At 42.6% G+C, this 22,896-nt stretch overlaps 3 protein-coding genes across 7 annotated transcripts; all 3 read left to right on the plus strand.

The window, feature by feature from the left end:
* Positions 1-75: 75 nt before the first annotated feature.
* On the plus strand, positions 76-2,171 carry LOC124192880 (protein abrupt-like). The gene is made up of 6 exons (XM_046586411.1): positions 76-394; positions 455-633; positions 696-1,236; positions 1,312-1,479; positions 1,543-1,684; positions 1,749-2,171. The coding sequence occupies exons 2-6, from the start codon at positions 469-471 to the stop codon at positions 1,942-1,944; spliced, it is 1,212 nt and encodes a 403-aa protein (XP_046442367.1). The 5' UTR covers positions 76-394; positions 455-468; the 3' UTR covers positions 1,945-2,171.
* Positions 2,172-2,351: 180 nt separating this feature from the next.
* On the plus strand, positions 2,352-4,398 carry LOC124192879 (cell growth-regulating nucleolar protein-like). Its single transcript, XM_046586410.1, has 4 exons — positions 2,352-2,717; positions 2,787-3,368; positions 3,431-3,739; positions 3,798-4,398. The coding sequence occupies exons 1-4, from the start codon at positions 2,496-2,498 to the stop codon at positions 4,335-4,337; spliced, it is 1,653 nt and encodes a 550-aa protein (XP_046442366.1). The 5' UTR covers positions 2,352-2,495; the 3' UTR covers positions 4,338-4,398.
* Positions 4,399-4,449: 51 nt separating this feature from the next.
* LOC124192877 (exostosin-1-like) lies at positions 4,450-21,886 on the plus strand. 5 transcript variants are annotated; one of them, XM_046586407.1, is made up of 13 exons: positions 4,450-4,508; positions 4,567-4,703; positions 8,805-8,932; positions 9,379-10,202; positions 10,276-10,815; positions 18,450-18,543; positions 18,735-18,842; positions 19,827-19,946; positions 20,105-20,422; positions 20,596-20,720; positions 20,851-21,007; positions 21,200-21,453; positions 21,620-21,886. In XM_046586407.1, the coding sequence occupies exons 4-13, from the start codon at positions 9,844-9,846 to the stop codon at positions 21,798-21,800; spliced, it is 2,256 nt and encodes a 751-aa protein (XP_046442363.1). In that variant the 5' UTR covers positions 4,450-4,508; positions 4,567-4,703; positions 8,805-8,932; positions 9,379-9,843; the 3' UTR covers positions 21,801-21,886. The 5 variants fall into 5 exon arrangements, with proteins under 5 accessions (XP_046442363.1, XP_046442364.1, XP_046442359.1 ...); XM_046586403.1 differs by having other exon boundaries at positions 4,457-4,508; positions 21,617-21,886; XM_046586408.1 differs by lacking the exon at positions 8,805-8,932.
* The last annotated feature ends 1,010 nt before the right edge of the window (positions 21,887-22,896 follow it).

The raw sequence follows: 22,896 nt of genomic DNA on the forward strand, positions 1-22,896 counted from the left end.
TCAGCAAGGATCACATTTGTTTGTAAACAAGCAAAACAATAATAACAAACGAATTGTGATTTTACTTTTTGACAGATGCAACTGGCGGTGCCTAGCGGTTTGGGCTACACAAAGCCCTCTCCAGCCGGCCATTAAGACTTCTAGATCTGTGACCAAAACGTCCAATTCCCTTTTTCTGCTGAACTTAAAGTCTTTTCGTCTCTACGAGTGTTTCACAACTTCCGAATATTCATCAATTAAGACTGATGTGTTTAAAGTTACAAATTTTACGTGTATCATTCAAGAAGCATCAGATCTAAACAACGCCTAGAAAGTCGAACAACTTCTTTGGTCCTCTAACCTGAAAGTCTAAAAGTCTTTTCAAGGCCGTCTAATTTTCTCCAGTGCTAAAAACGTAATGACTTATTTATTACAACTCTTAAATACATAATAAAAAATCTTTATTTTTAACCAGATAATTTTGAAAAGATGATGACCTGTAATTTAGAATGGAAAAATCAATCAGCCTTCCTTGTCCAGGCTCTTTCGAGCCTCAGGCAGAATGATACTCTAACAGATTGCACATTAGCTGCTGATGGAAGACATATTAAGGCACATAGATTAATTCTTTGTGCTTGTAGTCCTTACTTTAAGGTAAATTCTACCTTTAAATTATAATACAATTTAATGATTATTACACTATCAAAACTTCGTAGGAGTTACTGGCAGACCATTTTGACAAACAAGCAATTATTTTCCTCAACAATGTGAACTACTCTCTCTTGAAACTGATTGTAGAGTACATTTATAAGGGATGTGTGAATATAGATCACACAGAGCTACAAAAGTTTCTTCAGACTGCAAGAGCATTAAAAATATCAGGACTTGTCAACTATGGAGAGGAAGAGCCACAGACATCAAAGAAAACATCTGCACCCCCAAAACTCACAGCACAAAAAGGAAACCAAAAGAGAACTTTGGGAGATGTTGCCGCATCAACACCTCCCAAAATGAACAAATTGTCCAAAAGAGAAGTGAACAATTCATCTGCCCAACGTCCCAGTATTAGATCGCGAACAGAAAATATGATGGAAGCTCCATCCGCTCCTAATGCCATCCAAGCAGCATACCTTACCCTAGAGTTAGAAGTTGAGGCTGATGAAAACCCAACAGGTGAAGCAGAAGCCGAAGTAGAAGTTGAGGAGGAAGAACACGACGAAAATTTGAGGTCGGACGAAAACATTCCGTTTGTTGCAGGTAATATGAATATAATTAACACTTTAATTAGAAAAATGATTTAATACATTGTTTTTATGATTCCGGTGTATAAAGACGTTGAAGGTAGATATCAACCGATAGAAGGTCGTAGAAGAGGATCAAATCTTATTGCTGACATTCAAGAAGGCTACGTATATCGAATACGTAGATACTTTAATGGCAAGCAATATTACAGATGTTGTTACAAGGAAAAATGTCCGGGTCGATTAGTCTGCCACGAAGGTATGTATTTAGAAGAAGTTCATGTCTTGTCCTACGATTTATTAATAATATACTATTTCGAAGGTCAATTTCATGCTCTCAATCAACACGATCACGATGGAGACATGCATGTTGTTCAGAATTATAAACTTGTAGCAGACTGTCGCAGCCGAGCCATTAATGAATCTACGCCCGTTTCCCAAATAATCCAAGAAGAAGTCGACAAGTAAGCGATATTCTAATATTTGAATTGCAACATTATACAAATTCGATCTTATTCCCTAAAACAGAGCAACTGGAATATCCGAAGTTTTGGTTACGCCTCGATATCTAGTAAAAACCAGGAGACTACATCGTCAGCGTCAACAGCAAAGTGCGCAAGAAATGGCTGAAGGTTCTCTCATTTTGCCTGACACTGCTAAAGTTGAATTGGAAGAAGAAGATGAGGCTGGATCACTCATTGTCCCTCATTCAGAATCGGAGTGAAAGTGAACGTTAATCTGTAATACGAAAGTTTCTATATTATTTTTTCAATATCTCTTTTTTTTTACTATCTAAGAAGGGTTTTTCAAATTCAGAATTTAAGAACAAAAGCCTTTCTTGTTTTAGCTACATTACAACTCTCTTTACTCGTCACCAGTGACGCCTCGTTTTCACGATGTAAAATCATTCCGCGTATTTCTCTCACCCTTTCTAATAAAACTTTTCATTTAGTTTTGTCTATTTGAGTTCGAAATATTAAATCGAAAAATGTTATGGTGTACCGTCGTAGCGGTCGTAGTAGTATCACCTCTACGTAAACGTAATGACGTAAGTGGGTAGCGGGACTGGGTACTGGGGCACCGGTGCGGGTGCCCACTAGTGGACGCTCTCTGCCCCTCATTTAGCAATTTGGCAATGTTGAGAAATTTAGTCTGCTATCTACAAGCACGTCTTCCGAAATCCGAGTTGCACGTGTAAGTTGTTCAATTTGAAAACAATTCCAGTTTAACAACTCTATTTTTTGGAGTGATCGCTCTCTATTCTGAAATGCGAAAATGACCAAAGTGATAAAACAGACGTGCGTGTCAAGTGACAAGCAATCAAAAAAAGAAGTCCTGTATAAACCCTACGAGGGGAAAAGAAAGGAATGGGTCGCTATGGTTCAAAATTTAATTGAAAAGAACTCTAATGAAAAATTAACAAGTGCTCTTAACAGAATAAGTCAGGCTGAAGAAATCCCAATCAAATGGAATAAAATCAGTAAACCAAAGTTTATGGTAAGAGTTGCAGTTATTAAAAGTCTATGTAACATATTTTGTTAATTTTGTGCCTTTTTATAATTCCAGAACTTCATGAAACACGTAATGAAAAACAAAGGAGATTGTGTACGAGATGAGCAAATGTGGGAATTGGTTTCTAAAGACCTGAAAGAAAAAATTATAGCCAAATCAAAGAAAGATAACATTGTCACTCCTGCTGAAACTGTAGTAAAAGCCACTGCTGTCAAACCTGCAGTAAAAGCCGCTGCTGTCAAACCTGCAGTAAAAGCCGCTGCTGTGAAACCTGCAGTTAAAGCCGCTGCTGTCAAACCTGCAGTAAAAGCCGCTGCTGTCAAACCTGCAGTAAAAGCCTCTGCTGTCAAACCTGCAGTAAAAGCCGCTGTTGTCAAACCTGCAGTAAAAGCTGTTGCTGTCAAACCTTCAGTAAAAGCTACTGCTGCCATGAAGAAGGCTCCTGCTGAACCTGCAATCCTTCCAAAATCTCAGAACAATAGCCAAGGAAAGCAAACTGAATGGGCTACAATAATAAAAAACCTGGTTCAAACAAATACTAATGAAGAATTAACAAGTGCCCTTCAGAAAATAAGTAATGCCAAAAATATTCCTAGTGTTAAAAAATGGGAGGAAATTCGAAAAGCAAAGTTTGAGGTATTTAACATTTAGAAAATTAATTGTTCATCTAATAACATTCCACTTCTTTTTAATATTAGAATTTTTTGAACAACATCCCTGGTTATGAAGTTAATCCTAAAATTGATGAACAATTGCGAATTCTTATTTCAAAAGCCAGGCAAGAGCAACAGATAAAAGAAAAGGATGAGAAATATTTGTCTAAAGGATATACAGCAAAACCTATACAGAATGAAAGGAATTCTGCATGGATAACTTTGTTTAAAAATTTGGTTGAACAACAAGCAGTTGATGATGGTGAAGAATTGCCAAGTGATGCATTTCAGAGAATAATTCAGAATGGTGAAATCCCAAAGATTTTTAATGGGGTACAAAAATCTGTATTCCAGGTAAAGATTATTTCAGTTATTACTATTAACAAATATAACATTGTTTTTGTTTTTTCAGAAATTCTTGAAAAATAAACTGGATTTGGAGGTAAACCCCAAAATAGCAGATCAGCTGTGGGACCTCATTTCAAAAGCCTTGGAAGAGCAACGGGCAAGCAAAGCCAAGATTCTCGCTAACAAAAAACCCCCTAACACCGCTAACAAAGTAAAAGCAACTAAAAGGAAAAATGGTATTGAAAATGAGAAACCAGCAGACAACGGAACAGGCATGAAAAGAATGAAGGAAGAAGTCGAAACAAAATCTGGCGATGGCGAATCATGCGACCCAGTAGATGGTACTACTATTGTTTGCGAAGGAGCTCAACAGCCAACCAAAATCAAGTGGAAAACGATTGGCAAAACGATATTACTTGCACAAGATGCCAAAGAGATGTCGTTGAAAAAATTCCAGAAAAAAGTTGTTGCTGAATATTTGAAAAGCGTAGGAAATGCTGGAAGTGATGCATCGGTTGAGGATTTGTGGTGTAAATGCCAATCGAAATTGTCAAAAAATTCAAAATTTCAAATTGATGCAGACAAAATTAAGCTTGTTTCATAAACTCCCATGCAGGTGATGCGATTGACAATCAATTAAACGTCATTGACTTGTTAAGACTTAAGAGTGTACATTTGATTTCATTTTTAAGAGTATGAATCCCTTAACTTAATAGGTGAAGATGAAAGACAGTAGCAAAATACGCTTTAAGGCTAATCTCCCGGATCCGTTCAGGTAAAATGACGATAAATCGCTGCTTAAAATCTGTTTAAATTTATTTGATCGATTTCAGCTGACATAACTAGTTTCTCGAAACTGCACGATATTCAACTGAAAACAAGATTCGTCAGCAGGACAGAACTTTCTGCGAGTGGTTTCTGATTCGTTATTCGGATGGGAGAATGTCGGGATCATCGAATTTTATTACTGGTACGTGGTGATCACTTTTTCCCCTACGCAGATTTACGTATAGTTCACAAAAGATTTAATTTAGAATGCGAGAACAAAGATTTGCTGTCCATAGCGACATTTCTTTCATCATCTTCCTGATGTTCGGTTTAAGAATTCAATCTACTTCGTCATTTTCACGTCTGAAAGGGACACGAAGATTTGAAAAGGTCATTTTATTTGCGATCGATAAGTCTGAACGCGTCCTCCAAAAATCTTCTCGGTCTCGTTCATCGAGTCTCCCTTGTGAGGACGCTATCGATCAGAGATTCAATTTCTCTCCCTGTGGGATTCTTTTTATATCCGTTTTCTTGAGTGATAGGTACATGGAGCATGCCACTCTAGCCACATTGAGGATCATGGTCGAAACCGCTCAACTCCCACTTGCTTATGAGATAAAGATGAAAAGAGATTTCCGCCGACTATTTGCTCTTTTTCTTTTCTGTCCCTTTTTTTCGTCAACTTCCGTCCAGTAGCAAACTTTCCGTGTTTCAAGTGAAATCGCAAAGCTCCCCAAAGGGCGGACGAGTCTTCCGCAAAACTAGTTTAGGGTAGTTTAACGACATCTATTCATAGAAGTGGATTTTTGATTCCAAGAGCGCTGGACTCGGGATGCTTTATGTTGTAATCGGTGGTCATATATCTGGGACTGGTCTATTGGGAGCGGCATTTTACAATTTAATGAGCTTCGCTTTTCAGTAATGCGTGTATGCGTCATCCGAAAATCGTGGTTTCGGGATTTGATTATCCTATGAATCACTTTCACCCCGCACTCGTGGCCACTTGGTGACTACTGCCTACACAGCACGAAGAAGATTGATTCATTTAGAGACAGGGCGACATTCAGAGTGATCACCAATCCATTTTCGGCGGGAGCTAATGTCAACCGTCGTTCTCCCCGGCAGCAACTCGGTCTTGCCCTAACGTGTCGCAATAACAGTCCCACGTGACTCCCAAACGCAAACACGGTCAGGGTGAGACGATTAAACAGGTCGTTTCTTTTCACCACTCTATTCTTTCAAAGGAAATGGGTCTGTCGTCGCCGAGTTTAACCAACGCTCACACGGACCAAATTTGACGTTTGACTGGCCACTCCCTTGGTGACTTCACCGACGTCTTTCTCCCTGAGGTTCCTTTTCATCCAACCCTTTTTTTTATAGCAGTTTTTGTAGGCCGTCCGCGTGTTCGTTAAATGATTGCATCTCTTCTTTTGTCAGTTTTCTGTACATAACAGGCCCTCCTTTATGTGTTTCCCCTGATCGCCGCTACCGATTACTGACGCTGAGATGCCCACGCATCATCGCGTCTCGCTATGTTTATTTCTATTCCATGACGAGATGATGGGATCTCTGTTCTACACGCACAAAGTTATATAGAGGCGAATAACCGAGCGGGCAGCGGGCAGCCAAAAAGTTTTTCTGTTGTTTGTTTGTTGTTAGGTGCTGGCATGAAAAGAGCATACATGATCGATCGTTATAGATGGTCTATCTCCTTCTCAAAGATGCGAGTTGACGTTGGGCTGGTAACATGGGAGTTTGACAAAGGTTGCTGCGGAGCAGCAGTAGCTAATTTGTACTTGTCAGCAGTGGATATATACTGACTGGTGGGTGGACACGCGTACACAGGAGAGAGTCAAGAAGTTTGAGAGTGACGCGATTTTCTGGAGCGCGTCCGTATAACCAGACCCAACAGGGTATCGAAGCGGGTCATCTTTTACGGACTAACAGGACAGGCGATAGGACGACCCACCCGAGTAGCAACCAGCAACCCGTATATGCCGTGATCTAATAGGGCGAAAGAAGTTGTGTGTCTCTTGATTTATCGTACTCTGGAGACTTTTCTCGCTACTGCTGCTCTTCCTTGCTGGATGACAGATCGAGTTCGTGAAAAGAATGATAACACGAGGAAAGTAGTATTAGAAAATTTTCCTCTTTTTTGATGGTTTGAGTCTGTGGGCCGGAAATCGTTTGAAGAGTAGATCGTTGCCACGTGCTAGCAAGGTGGGGTTGGGTGGATAATTGGATCGAAATCGACCCATTGGCTATGTGTGTCGCCAGGTCAACTGATGGGAGCATGCTAATGAAAGCATCCAAGCTGCTGAGTATATAAGATGAGCAGCACTATGTTCGATTAATGCGTCGTTCCAATCAGCCTAATCGTCTTGTTCCCACGAGCGATGAATAGACTGTTATAAGGTTAGACCCTGTTAGGAGGGACGAAAATTGCTTCCTCAACTGCCGTCGATGTCAGCAGATTATCTAGGTCCAGTCCACTTGGGCGTTGCGCAGTACCTCCCTTCTTTTCACGCACGTTCTATCAGCACATTGTCTGCTGCTGTATACTATACAATATTGCTTCTTTGGCATCCACAAACTGTGGCTTTGACAAAAACAAAAAAAATCTGCCGAGTTGTACATGGGAGAATTGACATCGACCAATCTGTAGGCTGCATTATGAGCCGGAAAAAAAACCCTTTCTGTATTCTGTCTCGCTGTCCTCTACTTTTTATTCGCCCCTTTCTTCCCGTCTTCTTGTTTAGAGATTGTATCGATCCGTCACCATCAAACTCATCTCGAGGTTCGATGACGCAGCTCCATCATCCTCTCCTATTCTCCCTCCTACGCCAGCGTTTGTTGCGCTGATAGGCGCCGAACGGCGTCGTCTTTGGGCGAGGTTTCTCTCTAGTGCATTTGAGTGACCCACCACCTGCTATATAGGGAAATCAGAAAAAGGGGGAAGACATTTTCAAAAGGACGGCAGGGAAACTTAGATGTCTTTGAATATTAAACTTTTTTTTCCTGGTCGATGCGCGTTCGCTGCTTCCAATCAAAGAGTTTTTCACCGACAGCATTCACGTCGTCCACACATGAATGAAAAGGAATGGATCAAATAGGAACTTTTTTTTTCTTTGGCTTTCGGGTTTGAATGACGCGCCGTCATTCCTGTGGAGCGGAGAAAGGGGAAGGTAGAAGACGGATTAAGATGCATTGTTGTTTGTTGCATTTCGTCGATTTGTTTGCATATTTGATTTATTATCAGATTTTCTAAACAGGCTGAGATGGCGTTACAACACCATCACTACGGGGCTTTTCAGGCCCACTGTATCGCGTCAGAGTTTATCTTTCGTGCTCGTTCGCTCCTTGTACGTACACCAAGTGTAGAATTGTGGACATATAAAGAAGTATGAATAGGAAGGCAGGCCGAACCGTCAGGTTTTTTTTTTCATATGTGAAAAGAAGATTTAGATTTTTTTTCCTTTGGGTTAACCAATAGTTATGAAAACGGCGACTCTTTTATTCGTTTTCTTATCTTTTCACCTCCTTCCTTTCACGGTTCATAAAATTGGAATCTTTTCTATTTCGAGCCAGACCGGATTGATCTAGAATTCAGTCTTTTGAATAGTTTCCGTTCTCTTTTGTTGCGACAGAGAAATCATCTGCATACGCACACAGCGTGTGGTCCTGTATGGAGCTGACACGTATTCAAATGTCCTTATTGGAGACGGAGACGGGCGACGAAAGATGATGTCTCCTCACGTCATCTCCTGCCTTGCAGGGCGTTATAAACCGAGCAGCACTAATACCAAAACCGCGACGACTAGAACGAAAGGACCTTTGTTTTTTGTCTAAACAGCGAGCAGCTGGCTTTCTGGCGCGTGCCAACGGGAGGATATGACTGGATGATGTTCGGCTGTTGAAAGAGACAGTGGCAGTCGGTTAATTATACGTCTCACGTTGTCAGTACTTTCTCAGCCTCTGTGAAACGCACCGGACTGAAAGCCAAGCTGTGTGAAACACTGTACAATATATCTATAGCATTCTAGCTCTGAGCCTGTCCCTTTGAGCCCTGAAATTGAGTCTCAACAGCTGAATACGTTTGATCCTGCAACTAATTTAGTTTCATTCGCAACCCCGGGAATAATTCGATCGTTTCAATGCAAACTCGATGACTCTTTCTCTTTTGAAATTGCAAATTAGTCTGACGGCGCTCAAGCCGAGTGTTTAATACCGATGACGTGCACGTCCCCCTTTTACTCCTGTCTGATTCATGTCTGACATTATTTCATCTGATTCATTTTGACAGGCAATTTCAATGGGATCCGTGAGTGTGCGTCCGATAAAAACCAAATCCTTTGTATCCGAAAATAATGCCGACCCTTTGAAATCTTTCATCTTGAAATCATTCCATGGCTTCGTGCATCGGTCGCAGAGGTGATTATGTAATTCTCTCTAATTGCCATCTCCTTCTTCTTCTTCTTCTTCTTCTTCTCCTTTGAGCGTTCTCGTAGCATCTGGAAAATCCAGTCGGGGAATTTCGATGATAAAAGAAATAAAATAAAAGGGGAAAAAGGAATTGTTAAGCTATGCACCAGGAGCCGATGCCAATTACGTTCTTTAACCCCCTGGAGACAAGGGAGTAGGAGGGTGTTGAGATATTTAAAAACATTCAGTCAGTCAACGGAAATTGTGTTCCGAGTTCATGTTTGAAAGGGGACGTCTATCGCCCCATTGCGCTCCAGTCTGTACGCCGTAATAGGGTCATGCTGTCTCTTTTCAACAAATTTAAGATGAAGTCGATGGTGTGTAGTATAGTTATGTGCGCGGCTTGTCTCGCTAGAAGACACCCATTCACGCATAGATCTTTTCTTTAATTTTAGAAACTCGAGTCCCGCCGTCCATTTTCCTCCTGAGCTATGCACAGCACATACTATTTTGGAAAAATCGGCAGGGAGGATGTGTGCCGATCAACTGATGAAGAATCCGTCCGCTAGATGTCCACGCATTGTGACTTCGTCTGCTATGTGATGCGCAGCCCAACAACGTTCCTCCCAACCAAGCCCAAGCATTTTACGACTTTTTGGGGATTTGGGAGCATAACTTCGTTCAAAGTTCTGGGGCAGACGTCTTTGGAGCTCAGTCTACTCCCGCACGAGAACCATGACGTGTCGAATCTCACGCGGCTCTCGACTCGTTGACTCACGAACGTGAAAACCCTTATTATATATACGTGCCTTATAAAGCCGGAGGAGTTGGAATGTGTGTGGTTTTTTATGTGGTGCTCAGGTTTTCGACGTGTCCTATTATGTATTTGGAGCCCACTGACTGACTGATGAATAAGGAAAATGCAGGCTAAACAGCGCTACATTCTCCTTTTCCTTTCCTGTGCCTTCTTAGCATTATGCTATTTCGGAGGCTACAGGTTAAAAGGACTTTTCCCTGATCGGGGAAGACACTGGCCTTCACTGGATTGCTACATGGACAGTGAAGAACTGATGGAACACAGAGCGTTCTGGTCTCTTCCTCCCAAGCAGAGACAAGAAGAAGCCAAGGCTAACACCGTCAGAGAGCAGTGTCGAATGGAAACTTGTTTTGATTTCTCAAAGTGTGTCAGCGGTTTCAAAGTCTATATTCACCCTGTGGAAGAAACAGTGGCAATGAGCTCAACTTATAGGAAAATATTGAATGTCATAACTGAATCCAGGTACTTTTTCGATGGACTCTTATCTATTTCATAATGTTCATTGAGATATTTTGTCTGTGTTTGACTTGCGCAGGTATCATACCACAGATGCTAGTCAGGCTTGCCTGTTCATTTTGGGTCTGGACACACTGGACCGAGACAGCCTCTCATCAGACTATGTCAGAGGGATGCAGTCAAAGCTCAACAGTTTGCCTCACTGGAATGGGGGGCAAAATCATATTATATTCAATTTCTACTCGGGCACCTGGCCCGACTACACTGAAGACCTAGGAATGGACATTGGCCGGGCCATTCTGGCCAAGGCGAGCATTTCAGTGCAGAATTATCGGCCTTCATTCGACATATCCCTTCCGTTGGTTCACAAGGAGCATTTGGAGCGAGGCGGCGACATCCTACCCATCTACGCCGAGAACATCCCCGCCGCATCAAAGTCCTACCTGCTGGCCTTCAAAGGCAAACGCTACGTTTACGGAATTGGTTCGGAAACTCGCAATTCGCTCTATCATCTTCACAACAGCCGAGATGTCATCATGGTGACCACCTGTAAACACGGCAAAAGTTGGAAAGAGCTTAAAGACGAGCGTTGCGAAGAGGATAACGCCGAGTACGACAGGTATGTAGTGGTGTTTTTTTTTCTTCTCTCTTTCTCTGTGTGTGTGTGTGCGCGCGTGTGTGTTTATCTTTGATCACCCCCCTTGATCCGTTACGTCGACTCGTTGCCACTGCCCCGGGCAATGGTTTCTCTCTCTCTCAGGTCGGTTTGTATCTGGGGTCGTTTTTTTTGTTTTCGTTAATTCGTCCAGAGTCCAGACTTTTATGCAATCACTGAGAGTGGAAAGGTAAAGGCAAAGGAAATGAATCTTTCTGTCTCGACTTGTTGACATGGCAAGAATTGACCTTTAGTCATCCGTCTATCGGTGATGCAGACATTTTATGCGTCCCATTCTCATTTCACCGCCCTCTTCACCGGTATCTCAAGTACTCTACTAGTCGTAACGTGTTCGAGAGTTGTACTTCTTATACAGAGATAGACTACGCACATGCATCTGCTGGCTTGTGTGTATCTGTGTGTGAGTAAGAGGTTTACTAGTCCGCAGACAGCCAGTCTTTCCTCAGGTTTCATATTGATTTCTTGTTATTTTGCTTGCAACAAAAACAAGATGTTGTGTTTCCCATCCTAGCATTAGATGCAACGTAATTGGATTGGTCAGCAGCAGCAGTAGTCACTAGATACATCTGATCGAGCTAGCTGATGCTTCCGGGCAAGGAACCGGAGTTGCTTCAGCTGTGTCCTCGAAAGCGTATAAAGATATCTATAATATATATATATATATATCTACGCACTTAATCCTTGTCGATGCATCTAGCGAGGTCTTTTAACTATCCCTTTTTCATACTTTTTTTCATTTTCCACAAATCTTCTATACATTTGTCGAGGTTGCTGTTGTTGTTGTTGTTCCAACCGACGACGGCGACTTATCTGGCATCGGCCAGATCTATTTAGAAATAGGGCACTGTCGCCCCGCAGTGTGTCCGAATTTCTTTACTCTCTCTTTCTGGCGGTCGATACATACTTTTCTCATCGATATGTGTTTGTGTGTGTTCATAAACCCAGAAAATATTTCAAAAGAGAGAAGAAGAAGAAAAAAAGATGGCAATTTTTGTTATTATTCTTTTTTGTGCTCCACAAAATTGAAAATACTGCGTATCCTTCTTTTTTTATTTTGCTCTCTCTCTGCCCTATTCATCCCTCTAATCCTAGAGAGCTGGATCACATAGTTGAATGCTTCTTAATACTACGGCTGCTGCTGCTGTTGCAGCAGCCTTCTCCTAGCCAGGTTTATGTTTATTTCTCCTATTTGATGATTTCCAAAGAGTGTTCCCAATCCGGCGACTGCTATAGTATGACCCTGCAGCAAGAGTAGTCTATATATTATTACTATTATAGCTGGATAAACGTTTTTTAAAGCAGCTTTTCGCGGAGGAGCCTTTTATTATTATTATTGTTATTATTATTATTTTTTAAATCTCGCTTTTATTTCCCCGTCACAATCTGTACTCGCTCTATTTTTACGTCCAGTATAAATTGTGTTATATATGTTTCTTATTTGTGGAGCAAAGAGGATCGGAGCAAATGCGTGACAGTGTGGCGCGGTGGAGGGAGAGAAGGTTATGAGGCAACGTCACTGATTGATATACATTTATGTGTTTGCAGAGAGTGGGGAGGGTAGATGAGGAAGAAGAAAAAGACTTTCTGGTCTGTGTTTTGTTGGTGGGGAAAGAAAGTTGAGAGAAAAGAAGAAGGGGTCTTATCGCTGTCGTCTTTTCTTCTCTCCCCTTACAATTTTTTGGCTTGGAGTCAAAGCTGACACGGCAGTCCTATCCATTCTAGCTCATTTCCCCCTTTTGTGTGTATGTGTGTGTGTGTCAAGCAGCCCAGAGTTGCTTCGCTTTTTGCCTGGAGAGGTTCTTTCTTCCTCGCCGCACTTTTCACCCTCGGTCAAACCGACTACAAAAATCTAAAATTTTCATCTTGTATTTCTCCATGTAACGAGACCGACCGACCCCCAAAATGGGACATTGGCCCCTTCTTACCACCGACACACAACCAACTTGAAACTTGTGGAGACAGTCGAGCGAGTGGATCGAATCCACTCGATAACCGAGACTTCCAAAGGGCCCCAAAACGTCCTACTTGATGCCAGTCAGGATTCATTCGAATCGAGAGTCTCGCAGAGCCGAGCACTTTCTCCCCTGGACACTCTCGAGCGGGTCCGTAATGAAAGAACAAACGACGTCGATCGACCGAGCCCGATGTCATTTTAACCGTGTTATATGCAGTGCCGTTTGTGCGGTAGTAGGTCGGCAGTCAGTTGAATGTATACAGAGTAGACGTGTACGTGACAAATGGAGCGCGTGCCCTTTGAATCGGTCCCGTTAAAGAGCTATCCGGTGTTGGAAAGTGGGAGCCAACTATCGATCAAAGTTTAGAAATCTGTTGTCTAAAAGTTCTCTCTCTCTCTGAAGGCAAGCACAGAGGGAGAAAATGAAAAGAAAAAAAGAAAAGAGAAAAAAATAAGCTACTGCCAGACAGGTGACGTCAATTCTTTTGGAGCGCACTGGAATTTTCAAATCAATAACATGCCAAGTTTAGCCGACTGGGTACCGAATTTTTTCCCTTTTTTTATTTTTAAGGCCATCTTTTCTGCTTTTGTGATAATTCATCAAAAATTCCTACATGACGGCCAACACATACTATAGTAGAAGTATCATCCCCTCCCACTTCAATCCGATTACCGTACCACTCCGTAAAAAGGGAAATTTTGTTTTTTTCGGTAGAAAATTATTTCTCATTTTTTCCAGCTCCAAGTATATTCCTTTATATGAGCCTGTATATGGCTGTGACACGATTGTAAGCCGTCTCTTTATCCTTGTACGCTATATTTTTCGAGCTTATGAATCGAAAAAAAAGGGAAAAGGTGGACCACACCCACCCGATCCCTTATCTCACGCCTTTCTCTCTCTCTCTCTCTCTCCCCTTTTTCCTCGTTCGTCTTTCATTCTCCCGAATATTCGAATGGACAAGGCGCCATGTTCGGGGACAGCCAACGGCGCAATTTATGAAGTCGAATTGGAATATGGCCCGTGAGATGTTTATGGTTTCAATTCCCCTTTGGCCATGGGGTAAAAGATCATCTTGGTCACGTCAAGTACGTACAAGACTCTGAAAGGGGAGAAAAAGATGATGAATGCAACTTTTACTAGTTTTTCCTTCTTGCTCCCGTCGCTCCTTCAAATTATTGCCCCAAACACCCACGACACAAAGTCTTGTGTCTGCGTGCGTGTGTGACATTCATTTCGTCTGGGTAATAAGGGAGGTTTAACTCGGCGTGTGGAATTCGACTGGGATCTTATTGCCGTAATTCATTAAGGGACTCGTCTCCACCGACATGAAGAGACTCTGGAGAATTAATTTTGACCTTAGACGACGACACCCGCATGGCGACAAGTGTAATACAATCGACTTTTGAATGTTTTATCTAGTGTTAAGTACAGTTTGGCGGACGTATTTGAATAAGATATGTTGTATACGACGACAGGGAACCTATTTCTTTCTTTTTTGGCGCACTCTCTCTTTGCTTCTTCTTCTTTTATTTCTTGTGTTTCTGTCTGTTTAGTGATGAATTTCTTGCCTTTGATCTGTTCCGACGTACATCTCTCGCCCTGGCTCGACGAGATTGAGTTACCCAATCGCCGCATATGTGATGTGCATTTCAGACTCACTCTCGCTCTCTCATTCTCTTTTTCTCTCCAGCCGGCCGGAAGGAGAAGCATGCAAGCAGAAATGAGAGAAGAAGAAGGAAAAGTTTTTCTTTTTTTTTTCTTTCTTTCCTTCTCTCTCATCCGGGCCTAGTTTTTCTCTTCTTATTTTCTCCCCATCTCCATCTTTGCAGACACGCACAGAAAAATCTCTGGTCTCTTCCTTCTTGCCCTTCTATTTACTGGGATGATGAAAGAGTCTGGATCAGAAGTGGACGGGTTTATGGTGCATCTATCCCGGGGTTTGTAAATGAGGCAGAGATCCGTCAACCCCCACCAAATGATGAGGTCGAAAAGGAAAAGGTTTTTATTTCTATTTTTTGTTTCGAGGAAGAAGAGACAAGACACAGGGAGCGCTTGTCAAACAGAAAGTCAGCCGTAAAGGTCAACAAAAGAACCTCGAGGAATCAAACAAAAGGAGAAAAATGAAAATCAGTTGGAAGGAAGCAAAGGCCAAGAGTAGGAGTCAGTTCATTTGGTATTCAATTCATTTCTTCAATCGAGTTCGAACGCCCCCCTTCTTCTTCTTCTCTCCTGTTCGTTCTTCCATTCAGCTGATTGATTGTCACGGGGCCTTTTTTTTCTTTTCTTTTTTACTTTGAATCATAACACGATTTGCATACCGCTCGTAGGAGGTCAATGCGGATGAGACGGAGAGGAGAACTGATATGTAGAATAACTTGATATCTTGTCTCGTGTGTCAGCTGATACGGAAATAATACTGAGATAGTGTACGGAAATGGCTGGGCCCGCCGTCGCTGCCTGCCGCCGGTAACTTCATCACCATTGGCCAGCGATGAGGAATTTCTTTGGCTTGTTTGATAGCTCTGCACCGCGCGATAAGTCTCGTCTACTGATATATTTAGACATCTGGTCATAGACTGGGGGTAGGACCGGAGGAAGACCGAGTCTGCTATGACACACACATTAGCCGGTTATGGTATCTCACTTTTTTTTCCTATCTTTTTTTTTTTTTTTTGTATTTTTCATCCGCTGCGCATCTCTTTGTGAGTGTTACTCCTCTGCAGAGCGAGGTGATGGATTACATCGAGATTTCCTGGGTCCTGGCCACCAGGTTTTCTTTTTCTGTTCTGCGTCCAAACCGATGCTCTACTCGATGCCATACAGCACCACCAGCTGGTCGATGATGATGATGATGGGCTCTCGTGTCAGTAGTAGCTCCGGTGTCATTATCACGCATATGCATATGCAAAGGGAAATCATCGTCAGAGTTTCCGTTGAAAAGCCAAAAGTACTTTTTATTTTATTTTTCCCTTTTTTGGGTCCGTTTGTTTGTAATTACGTCGTTTTCTTCATCATCATCATCACTCTTCGGGTCTTTGTAATGTACTCATTTTTTTTTAACAACAACAAAATAGAATTGCAGAGTTTTTTATTTTCATTTTATCATTCAAGATGAAAGAGAAATGGAAGTCGAGTGGCAGAAGGAGAGAGCCCGTTGAGACGAACGGCAACATCGTTTTTAGTAGCGCGACAAATATTTTAATAATGGTAGTAGTGTGACTTAATGAAGGAGTGTTTTCTCGTCGTGACGTCGTCCTTCTTCTTTGTCAGTGGGGCAACAAAAGGAATAGGAGGGGGGCCGTCGCGGCAACATTTGTGTTGGCTCAGGACTCATCAAGGAAATTGGGCAGAATAATTCACAAATATGTACATACATTCACCGTCTCGTCTTTCCACTCTTTCCGGGCGCCTTTTCTGGACACACTTGAACTATATGGACCCGGACAGCTGGGTGGGTCGCGCTTGTTACTTCTCTCGTTTTTCTCTCTCTCACTCTTTTATATACTTGTAAGTAGTAGGTTACTTTTTCGAGTAGGAGGACTACTACCACTACTACTTTGCTCCCTTGTTTCGTAATCGACCGATACAAAAACAAGAGACCAAAGGACTTTCCTGGAAACTTTTTTTTCCCCTTTTGGAGTCGGTGAGCCGTGTCCTCTTTCCCTGTTGAAAGTTTCCCCTCTTTTAAAAATAAGTTAAAGATGAATGACTTTTTCGGTCCTGTTACGTATAGCCCGTGACGTGTGTGTGTTGACCATCCGTCTTCCACTTATTGGTTTGGGGCGACTTTTTTCTCTCTCTCTCTGTCTCGTCAAATAATAAAAAAAAGTTTGAACAACTGAAAAATTGAACTGAGAAGTTTTTCCGTCTCCTCACTAAGCCTCCCACGCCAAAAGGTCCTCCTTTCCCCCCTCCCTCCATCCGCTATTGACTGTGTATAGAATTCTTAGAGTCTATATATATACTTTTTAAAAAACATAATAATACGGTGACGCGAGCTGACTGGCGAGGGTCTCTGCAATATACGTCCACATATTCTATTGTTTACCTTGATCGCCGCTAGAAAAAAGGAGGAAACGAAAAAGCCAGGGATTTATTATTGGGCTGGTAGGAGGAGGAGAGAAGGAGAGAAAGCAATCTGAACTGTTTGGTAGATACGAGGGAAGGAATCCGCTTTGATGATGCCGTGCCGTTCGTTTCACATTCGTGTCAATATTATCTTAGAGAGAGAGAGAAGGAGATGGAGACGACGACGACGACGAGGAACCGGAGTTGCTAAAGAAAACCCCCCTCGTTGCCTGGCAACATCCTTTGGGCTGTGTGACTTGACTGACTTGGAGGCCTCACATCTCTGCTGCTCCAACTCGGCTCACACAGACACACAAACAAGGAGAGCAAAAGGAAGAAGAAGAAAAAGTAGTAGGGACTGGATGGCGTGTGCTCCACTTGCTCCAGGGTGTTCGCATACGGTGCGCTACCCAATATTAATCGTATCATTTCCAGTAGAGTTCACTACGGTGGGCGCGTTGGATCGAAAGGGGTTTCTCTCTCTTTTCTTTTTATCCTTTGAATCATCGCGAGGATTTTCATGCGTCATCGTGCGTCCAAGAGATTCTCAGTCGAGTTTCACTGACACGGAATGATCCAGGCCGTCAATAAAAATGCACAAGCTCTCCTTTTTTCTTTTTTCTTCCTTATTTTTATTTATTTATTTATTTATTTTAGCGTTTTTCAGCGTCTCGTCCCTCTCTTTATGTAGATGTACAATATATTCAATAGATCTGGGCCGTCTTCGAGATTGCAGTGCGCCCGGCCACGCCGTTTCTTTGCCCTCCTTCTTTTCGCTCGATTCCCGTATCAATCGCCGGGATCGGAATGGATGCGATGCGATGCTTGTCGAGTGTTGCGTCGCGAGTGAGGGGGCAGAAAAGTGGAGAAAGAGAGAGAGAGAGGATCTCTTGATACTTTGATCACCTCACGGCGGCAGAGGAGAGATTGAGCAAGGAAACTTTTCCTCTTCATCCTACACACACACACACACACAGTTGCACAGCACAAAAGAAACGTGCCGAAATGTTCGTTCGGTATGTTTCTGCCTGTCTGTCGAGAGGAATTTTAAAAGGTATCAAAAGAAAGAACGGATTTGATTTTTGGAGCGGTAGGTTTTATGAGATCGAAATAAATAAGGGAAATCAAAACGAATCGCTAACATTTCAATCGCTTTGAGGTTGGAAAAAGAGTGTGTGTGTGTGTCATTTCCGCCCGCTCTCGTGATCGTTCCGCCGCTTTTGCCGCAACCCAGCAAAACCCTCCTTTCCACCTTCCCAGCTGTAAAGGAAAAGAGATTGGAAGCAAAAAGGATGGAGCCCATTTTCTAGATATGCGAGGATCACGAGATGACCCGCATGTCATTTGCCGCTTGAAGTCTCTCCATTTTCTTCTTCCGCTTGGATTCTTTCAAAAACTTTTTATTTATTTATTTATTTATTTTCTTCTTTTTTTTCTAATCTCACGATTGCGTCGCCCGTGTCTACAACTTGATTTGGAGAGAAACTGGCAGATTTTTGCTTATTTTGACAGCAACACTTATTGATATTTATTTTTGTTTTTCTCCCTTCGCAGATACGACTATGAAATCTTATTGCACAACTCGACGTTTTGCTTGGTGCCACGCGGACGACGGCTCGGCTCTTTCCGTTTCATCGAAGTCCTTCAAGTAAGCCTGCCCAACTTTATTGTGTTTAAACAAGAGACAAACTACTCTCCAACTAAACACACATATAGAAGCCCCCTAAAAACACATACTCTTTCTTGTACTCTTTTTCTTCTTGTTTTCAAACTCAAACAGAAAAACCTTTTCTTCTTTTTTCTTATTTTATTTTTCGTTCTCGTTTTTTATCTAAATAGGCCGGCTGTATTCCCGTCCTACTCTCAAACAACTGGGTGATACCCTTCTCCGAGATCATTGACTGGAAAACGTCTGCCATTTGGGCGGATGAACGGCTTCTCCTCCAGGTTATTCTTTATATCGATTTTTGCTTTTGTTATAATAGACTTAGAAAGAGATCCTCTCGCTTACCAAATAATAGAACAATGCTGTTATCTACTACGCCAAATGATGCTTTGTGTTCTCTCTTTCTGTGTGTGTGTGAGCCGTGTCTTGCTCCCAGCCTACGGGGGCTTCCCAATTATCTGGGCACTTGTGCCGTGTGCGTGCGTCTCTTCTTTTCTGTGCCGGTGTCTGTGTGTTGCGTTTAAGTGCCGGCTGTCAGTCAAGTCCAGTCACTCTCACTCGCTGCCTTTTGAGAGTAGCTCGAGTTAAAGCTGCGACCGAAACCTCCCTCTCTAAATCACTTTTTGTTTTTCCTTTTGATAAAAATCCCCGGAAAAAAATATGAAGAAAAGATCTTGTGTAAACTCGACTCTTTCATCGATCACGGGCGAAACACAACGCACGGGGAGTGTAGATGGGGAGTCTGGAAACGAAGTTTACTCGCGCCGCACCGTAATGCTGTTGTTTACAATGCATTTAACTTTGAAAATCGGAATAGGAATTGTTTCGAAATGTAGCGTGAAAATGGGCGTTTACAAGGGAGAAACAACTTTTTTCTTTGAATAAGGGAGAGAACGGTCGGGAAGAGAGTGGCGCATTGTTAAACAGCCGAGTGGGCTGGGGGGGTTGGCGGCCGAGTGGGAATTGTATTTAAGCTGCACTTTGAACAAAGAACCGAAAACGTTTCTATTGATCCTGAATGCAGCGACGGGTGCATCGGCCGTAATGGCGAAAATCTCTGAAGCAGCCCATTTTCGATAGTAGTCGCCGCCGTCGTCGTCTCCACCTCGTTTTAAATATACATGCATAATATATTGCAGTAGCGACACACACACACACACACCCACCCTAGTGTAGTTCATTTCATAGCGCCCGCCACTAGTATACTTGTAATAATAATAACGGCTGACGTTGTGCGGTCCGTCTGTTTGTTTTTGTGGTCCCAGGTGCCGGATATTGTCAGATCCATCGAAGCCGAACGAGTGATGGCCTTGCGGCAACAATCTCAACTTCTCTGGCATATGTACTTCTCTTCCATCGACCGGATTATCTTCACCACCCTCGAGGTAGCGTAGTGCTTTTGCATTAGACACGCCCTTCTAACCTCGACCCCTGTTGACTGCACGCGTAACGACCAGTCGGGCAGTTCAGACGAGCGCATTTTCATGGTCCATTTCCTATTCATCATTTGACTTTTGGGTCGTATTTTATTTTTATTTTGCAGATTGTCAGGCAGAGAATACAGCAGCATTTATGGAGGGACGGCCGAGTGTGGAATAGCTTTCCGGGCGGATTGGTAACGCTGCCGGATTACACAGACACGCCGTCTCGTTTGCCTTGGAACCAGCAGTCGTCGTCTTCGTCGGCGGCGGCCAGTGCGGCCTTGGCCACCGGCGGCGGCCAAAAGGACAAGAATGCCAGCCAATTTACAGCCGTCATTTATTCCCAGTACCAGACGGGAAGCCCCTTGGTCCCGGCCACTTCAAGTGGCCCTCTACTACACCTACTCCGAGTCGTTTCCAGGAGCCAGCATGTGGCCCGGGTAAGGATGGATTTCGAAAAATGAAGCGAAAAACGTCAACAAACCATTAAAGAGAATAACTGGGAAACTGCTTTAATAACTGATGGTTTTCCTTTTGCTTTGTTGTTTGTTTTTTCTTTTCTTTTTTCCTCTCTCCCGTTTTTGACGCCATCTTAATGACTTGCCTATTTAAGATTGTGGTCGTATGGGCGAGCGATGCTCCGAAACCTCCCCCGGCTCGTTGGCCGTCCTTAACGCGAGGGATCCCGCTCCACATCGTAGTACCGCAGCAGAAGCAGAATATCGGCGAACGTTTCCGGTACGGACTCTTCTTCTCTTTCCCTTTATTGTCGTTTCCTCGTTTCCTTCTTTTTATCAATTTTTAATTTGAAAAATAATAGCAAACAAAGTTCTAATCCTTTGGATATTTTCTGGATGGTTTATAACAGGCCTCTGGATCTGATCGAAACAGACGCCGTCTTCTCGCTGGATGAGGACGCGACGCTGACGACGGATGAAATCGATTTCGCATTTCATGTTTGGCGTCACTTTCCAGAGCGGATCGTCGGCTTTCCCGCCCGAACTCACTACTGGGACGATACCAAAGTCAGTTGAGTTTTCACTGTCGAATCCTCCCTCGCTTCAATTTTCTTTTTCCTTCTCTCCCCCCCTTAGTTTCTGATTTTTAAATCGATTCGATTCCAACCCAATATCCCGTCGCCTAGTGTGCTGCTCCTACCGTTATCGGATGCATTTGACCGTGTTTTTTCTTTTTCTTTCTTTGCTTGCTGAGACTAGGCTCAGTGGGGATACACGTCCAAGTGGACCAACGAGTATTCGATGGTGCTGACTGGAGCGGCCATTTATCATCGCTATTATCACACGCTCTACACTGATTGGCTGAGTCCGTTGTTGCACAAAACGGTCGATCAGTCGCGCAACTGCGAGGACATTCTCATCAATTTCCTCGTGAGTCACGTGACCCGTCAACCGCCCATAAAGGTGTCGCAGAGGAAGCAGTACAAGAACAGCAACTTATCCGCCGTCGCCAGGTCTGTCTTGCATTCACTTAACAATTGGTTTTTCTCGTTGCCGGTGCATTGGGGTCGCGCTTTATTTGCCTTGGGAACCCATGTAGTTGTAGTTGTAGTTGTAGACGCACCACGCACACCCGAACAAAGGCATATTTTTTTATTGGATTTTCACTGGTTACAGCAGATCGCCGTGGAACGATCCAGATCACTTTCTCCAGCGCCAGACGTGCCTCAACACTTTTGTGGCTCTTTTCGGCTACATGCCGCTCATCCGTTCCGCCGTTCGTTTTGACCCCGTCTTATTCAAGGACCCCGTCTCCAACTTGCGCAAGAAATACCGTCAAATGGAATCGGTTCACAACTAGAAAAACAATGCAATCACTTCCGTATTTTCCCGACTGCCGTTGCTGTTTTTATAAGAAAAAATAAATGTCGAGCAACAATCCGGAAAGAAAAAAGAAAAAAAAATCGCGATCCTGTTTCCGTGTTGGCGGAGGAGAGAAAAAGGAAAAGGTGTTCAAGACGTTTATACTCCCTTCTTCTCTTCTCGTTTGTTTAGGGGAAAAGGAAGAGAAACACATACAAGCCAAGAACGTGCCATATCCTAAGTTTTTGTGAGTAGAATATTTACAATCGGACATCATGTTTGGATGGTAGCTGGAATATTGTCGTTCCCATCATCTTGTGATTTTCGTTTTTAAATAATTTTTTTTTTTAATATTAGAATAATGAAACATGAAAAGTGCAATCCTATTACATGATCAACTATTTTTGTTGTTGCAAATCAAGAGTGAGGAAAAAAGAGAAAAGAGCTATATATTCTATTGGGAGGAAAAAGGTGTAACGACTTGATTGTTTTTACACTTTCTTTTGACCTGAAAGGGACCATCTGTGATTAATTATTTTTTGTTTGTGTATCTGCTTATTTTTCAACATTTTGATCAGTTTCTTTTTCAATAATTGATAGCATATCACGAATTTCCAACTGCTAGATTTCCCATCCACCTTCCCAAACAACAATAAAATGTAAATCAATTCCTTAATAATGAAAAGATGATCCCCAGGTTTCTTTTTTTTTTCAAATTTGATATATAACTTTACTGAAATAGTTCCGAGGTGCCATTTTTTTCCCTCCCGTCTGTGCAGTAGACTTTTTTCCTTTTTTACCCATTTCTTCCGGCCTCCTTTTTCCACTTCCGTTTGTGTACAGCATCGACTAATATGTGTGATTTCCCGTGTGTGCTTGTACATACTATATAATGTTGATTATATTCGTGTAATAATAATAATAACAAATAAAGGAGAGAAAAAAAAGGAAAAACCAAAAAATAAAGTTTGTGCCTTGTCTTCTGCCCCTGACTGTCTCAACTTTGAAATCCAATCGATGTGTGGTGAGTCCGCGACCATCGCGCAACTAACTTTCGTTGAAATATTACGTTATGGTACCAGTACTCTATCGCC

Source organism: Daphnia pulex, chromosome 4, assembly GCF_021134715.1.
Source record: "Daphnia pulex isolate KAP4 chromosome 4, ASM2113471v1".
In the NCBI taxonomy this organism is placed as follows: domain Eukaryota; kingdom Metazoa; phylum Arthropoda; class Branchiopoda; order Diplostraca; family Daphniidae; genus Daphnia; species Daphnia pulex.

Coding starts and splice junctions, on each gene's coding strand:
- LOC124192880 (XM_046586411.1), top strand. CDS start 469: ATGATGACCTGTAATTTAGAATGGAAAAATCAATCAGCCTTCCTTGTC. Junction 1,237..1,311: donor AAACATTCCGTTTGTTGCAG/GTAATATGAATA, acceptor CGGTGTATAAAG/ACGTTGAAGGTAGATATCAA. Junction 1,685..1,748: donor ATCCAAGAAGAAGTCGACAA/GTAAGCGATATT, acceptor TCCCTAAAACAG/AGCAACTGGAATATCCGAAG.
- LOC124192879 (XM_046586410.1), top strand. CDS start 2,496: ATGACCAAAGTGATAAAACAGACGTGCGTGTCAAGTGACAAGCAATCA. Junction 2,718..2,786: donor TCAGTAAACCAAAGTTTATG/GTAAGAGTTGCA, acceptor TTATAATTCCAG/AACTTCATGAAACACGTAAT. Junction 3,740..3,797: donor TACAAAAATCTGTATTCCAG/GTAAAGATTATT, acceptor TTGTTTTTTCAG/AAATTCTTGAAAAATAAACT.
- LOC124192877 (XM_046586403.1), top strand. CDS start 9,844: ATGCAGGCTAAACAGCGCTACATTCTCCTTTTCCTTTCCTGTGCCTTC. Junction 20,423..20,595: donor GGAGCCAGCATGTGGCCCGG/GTAAGGATGGAT, acceptor TGCCTATTTAAG/ATTGTGGTCGTATGGGCGAG. Junction 20,721..20,850: donor AATATCGGCGAACGTTTCCG/GTACGGACTCTT, acceptor GGTTTATAACAG/GCCTCTGGATCTGATCGAAA.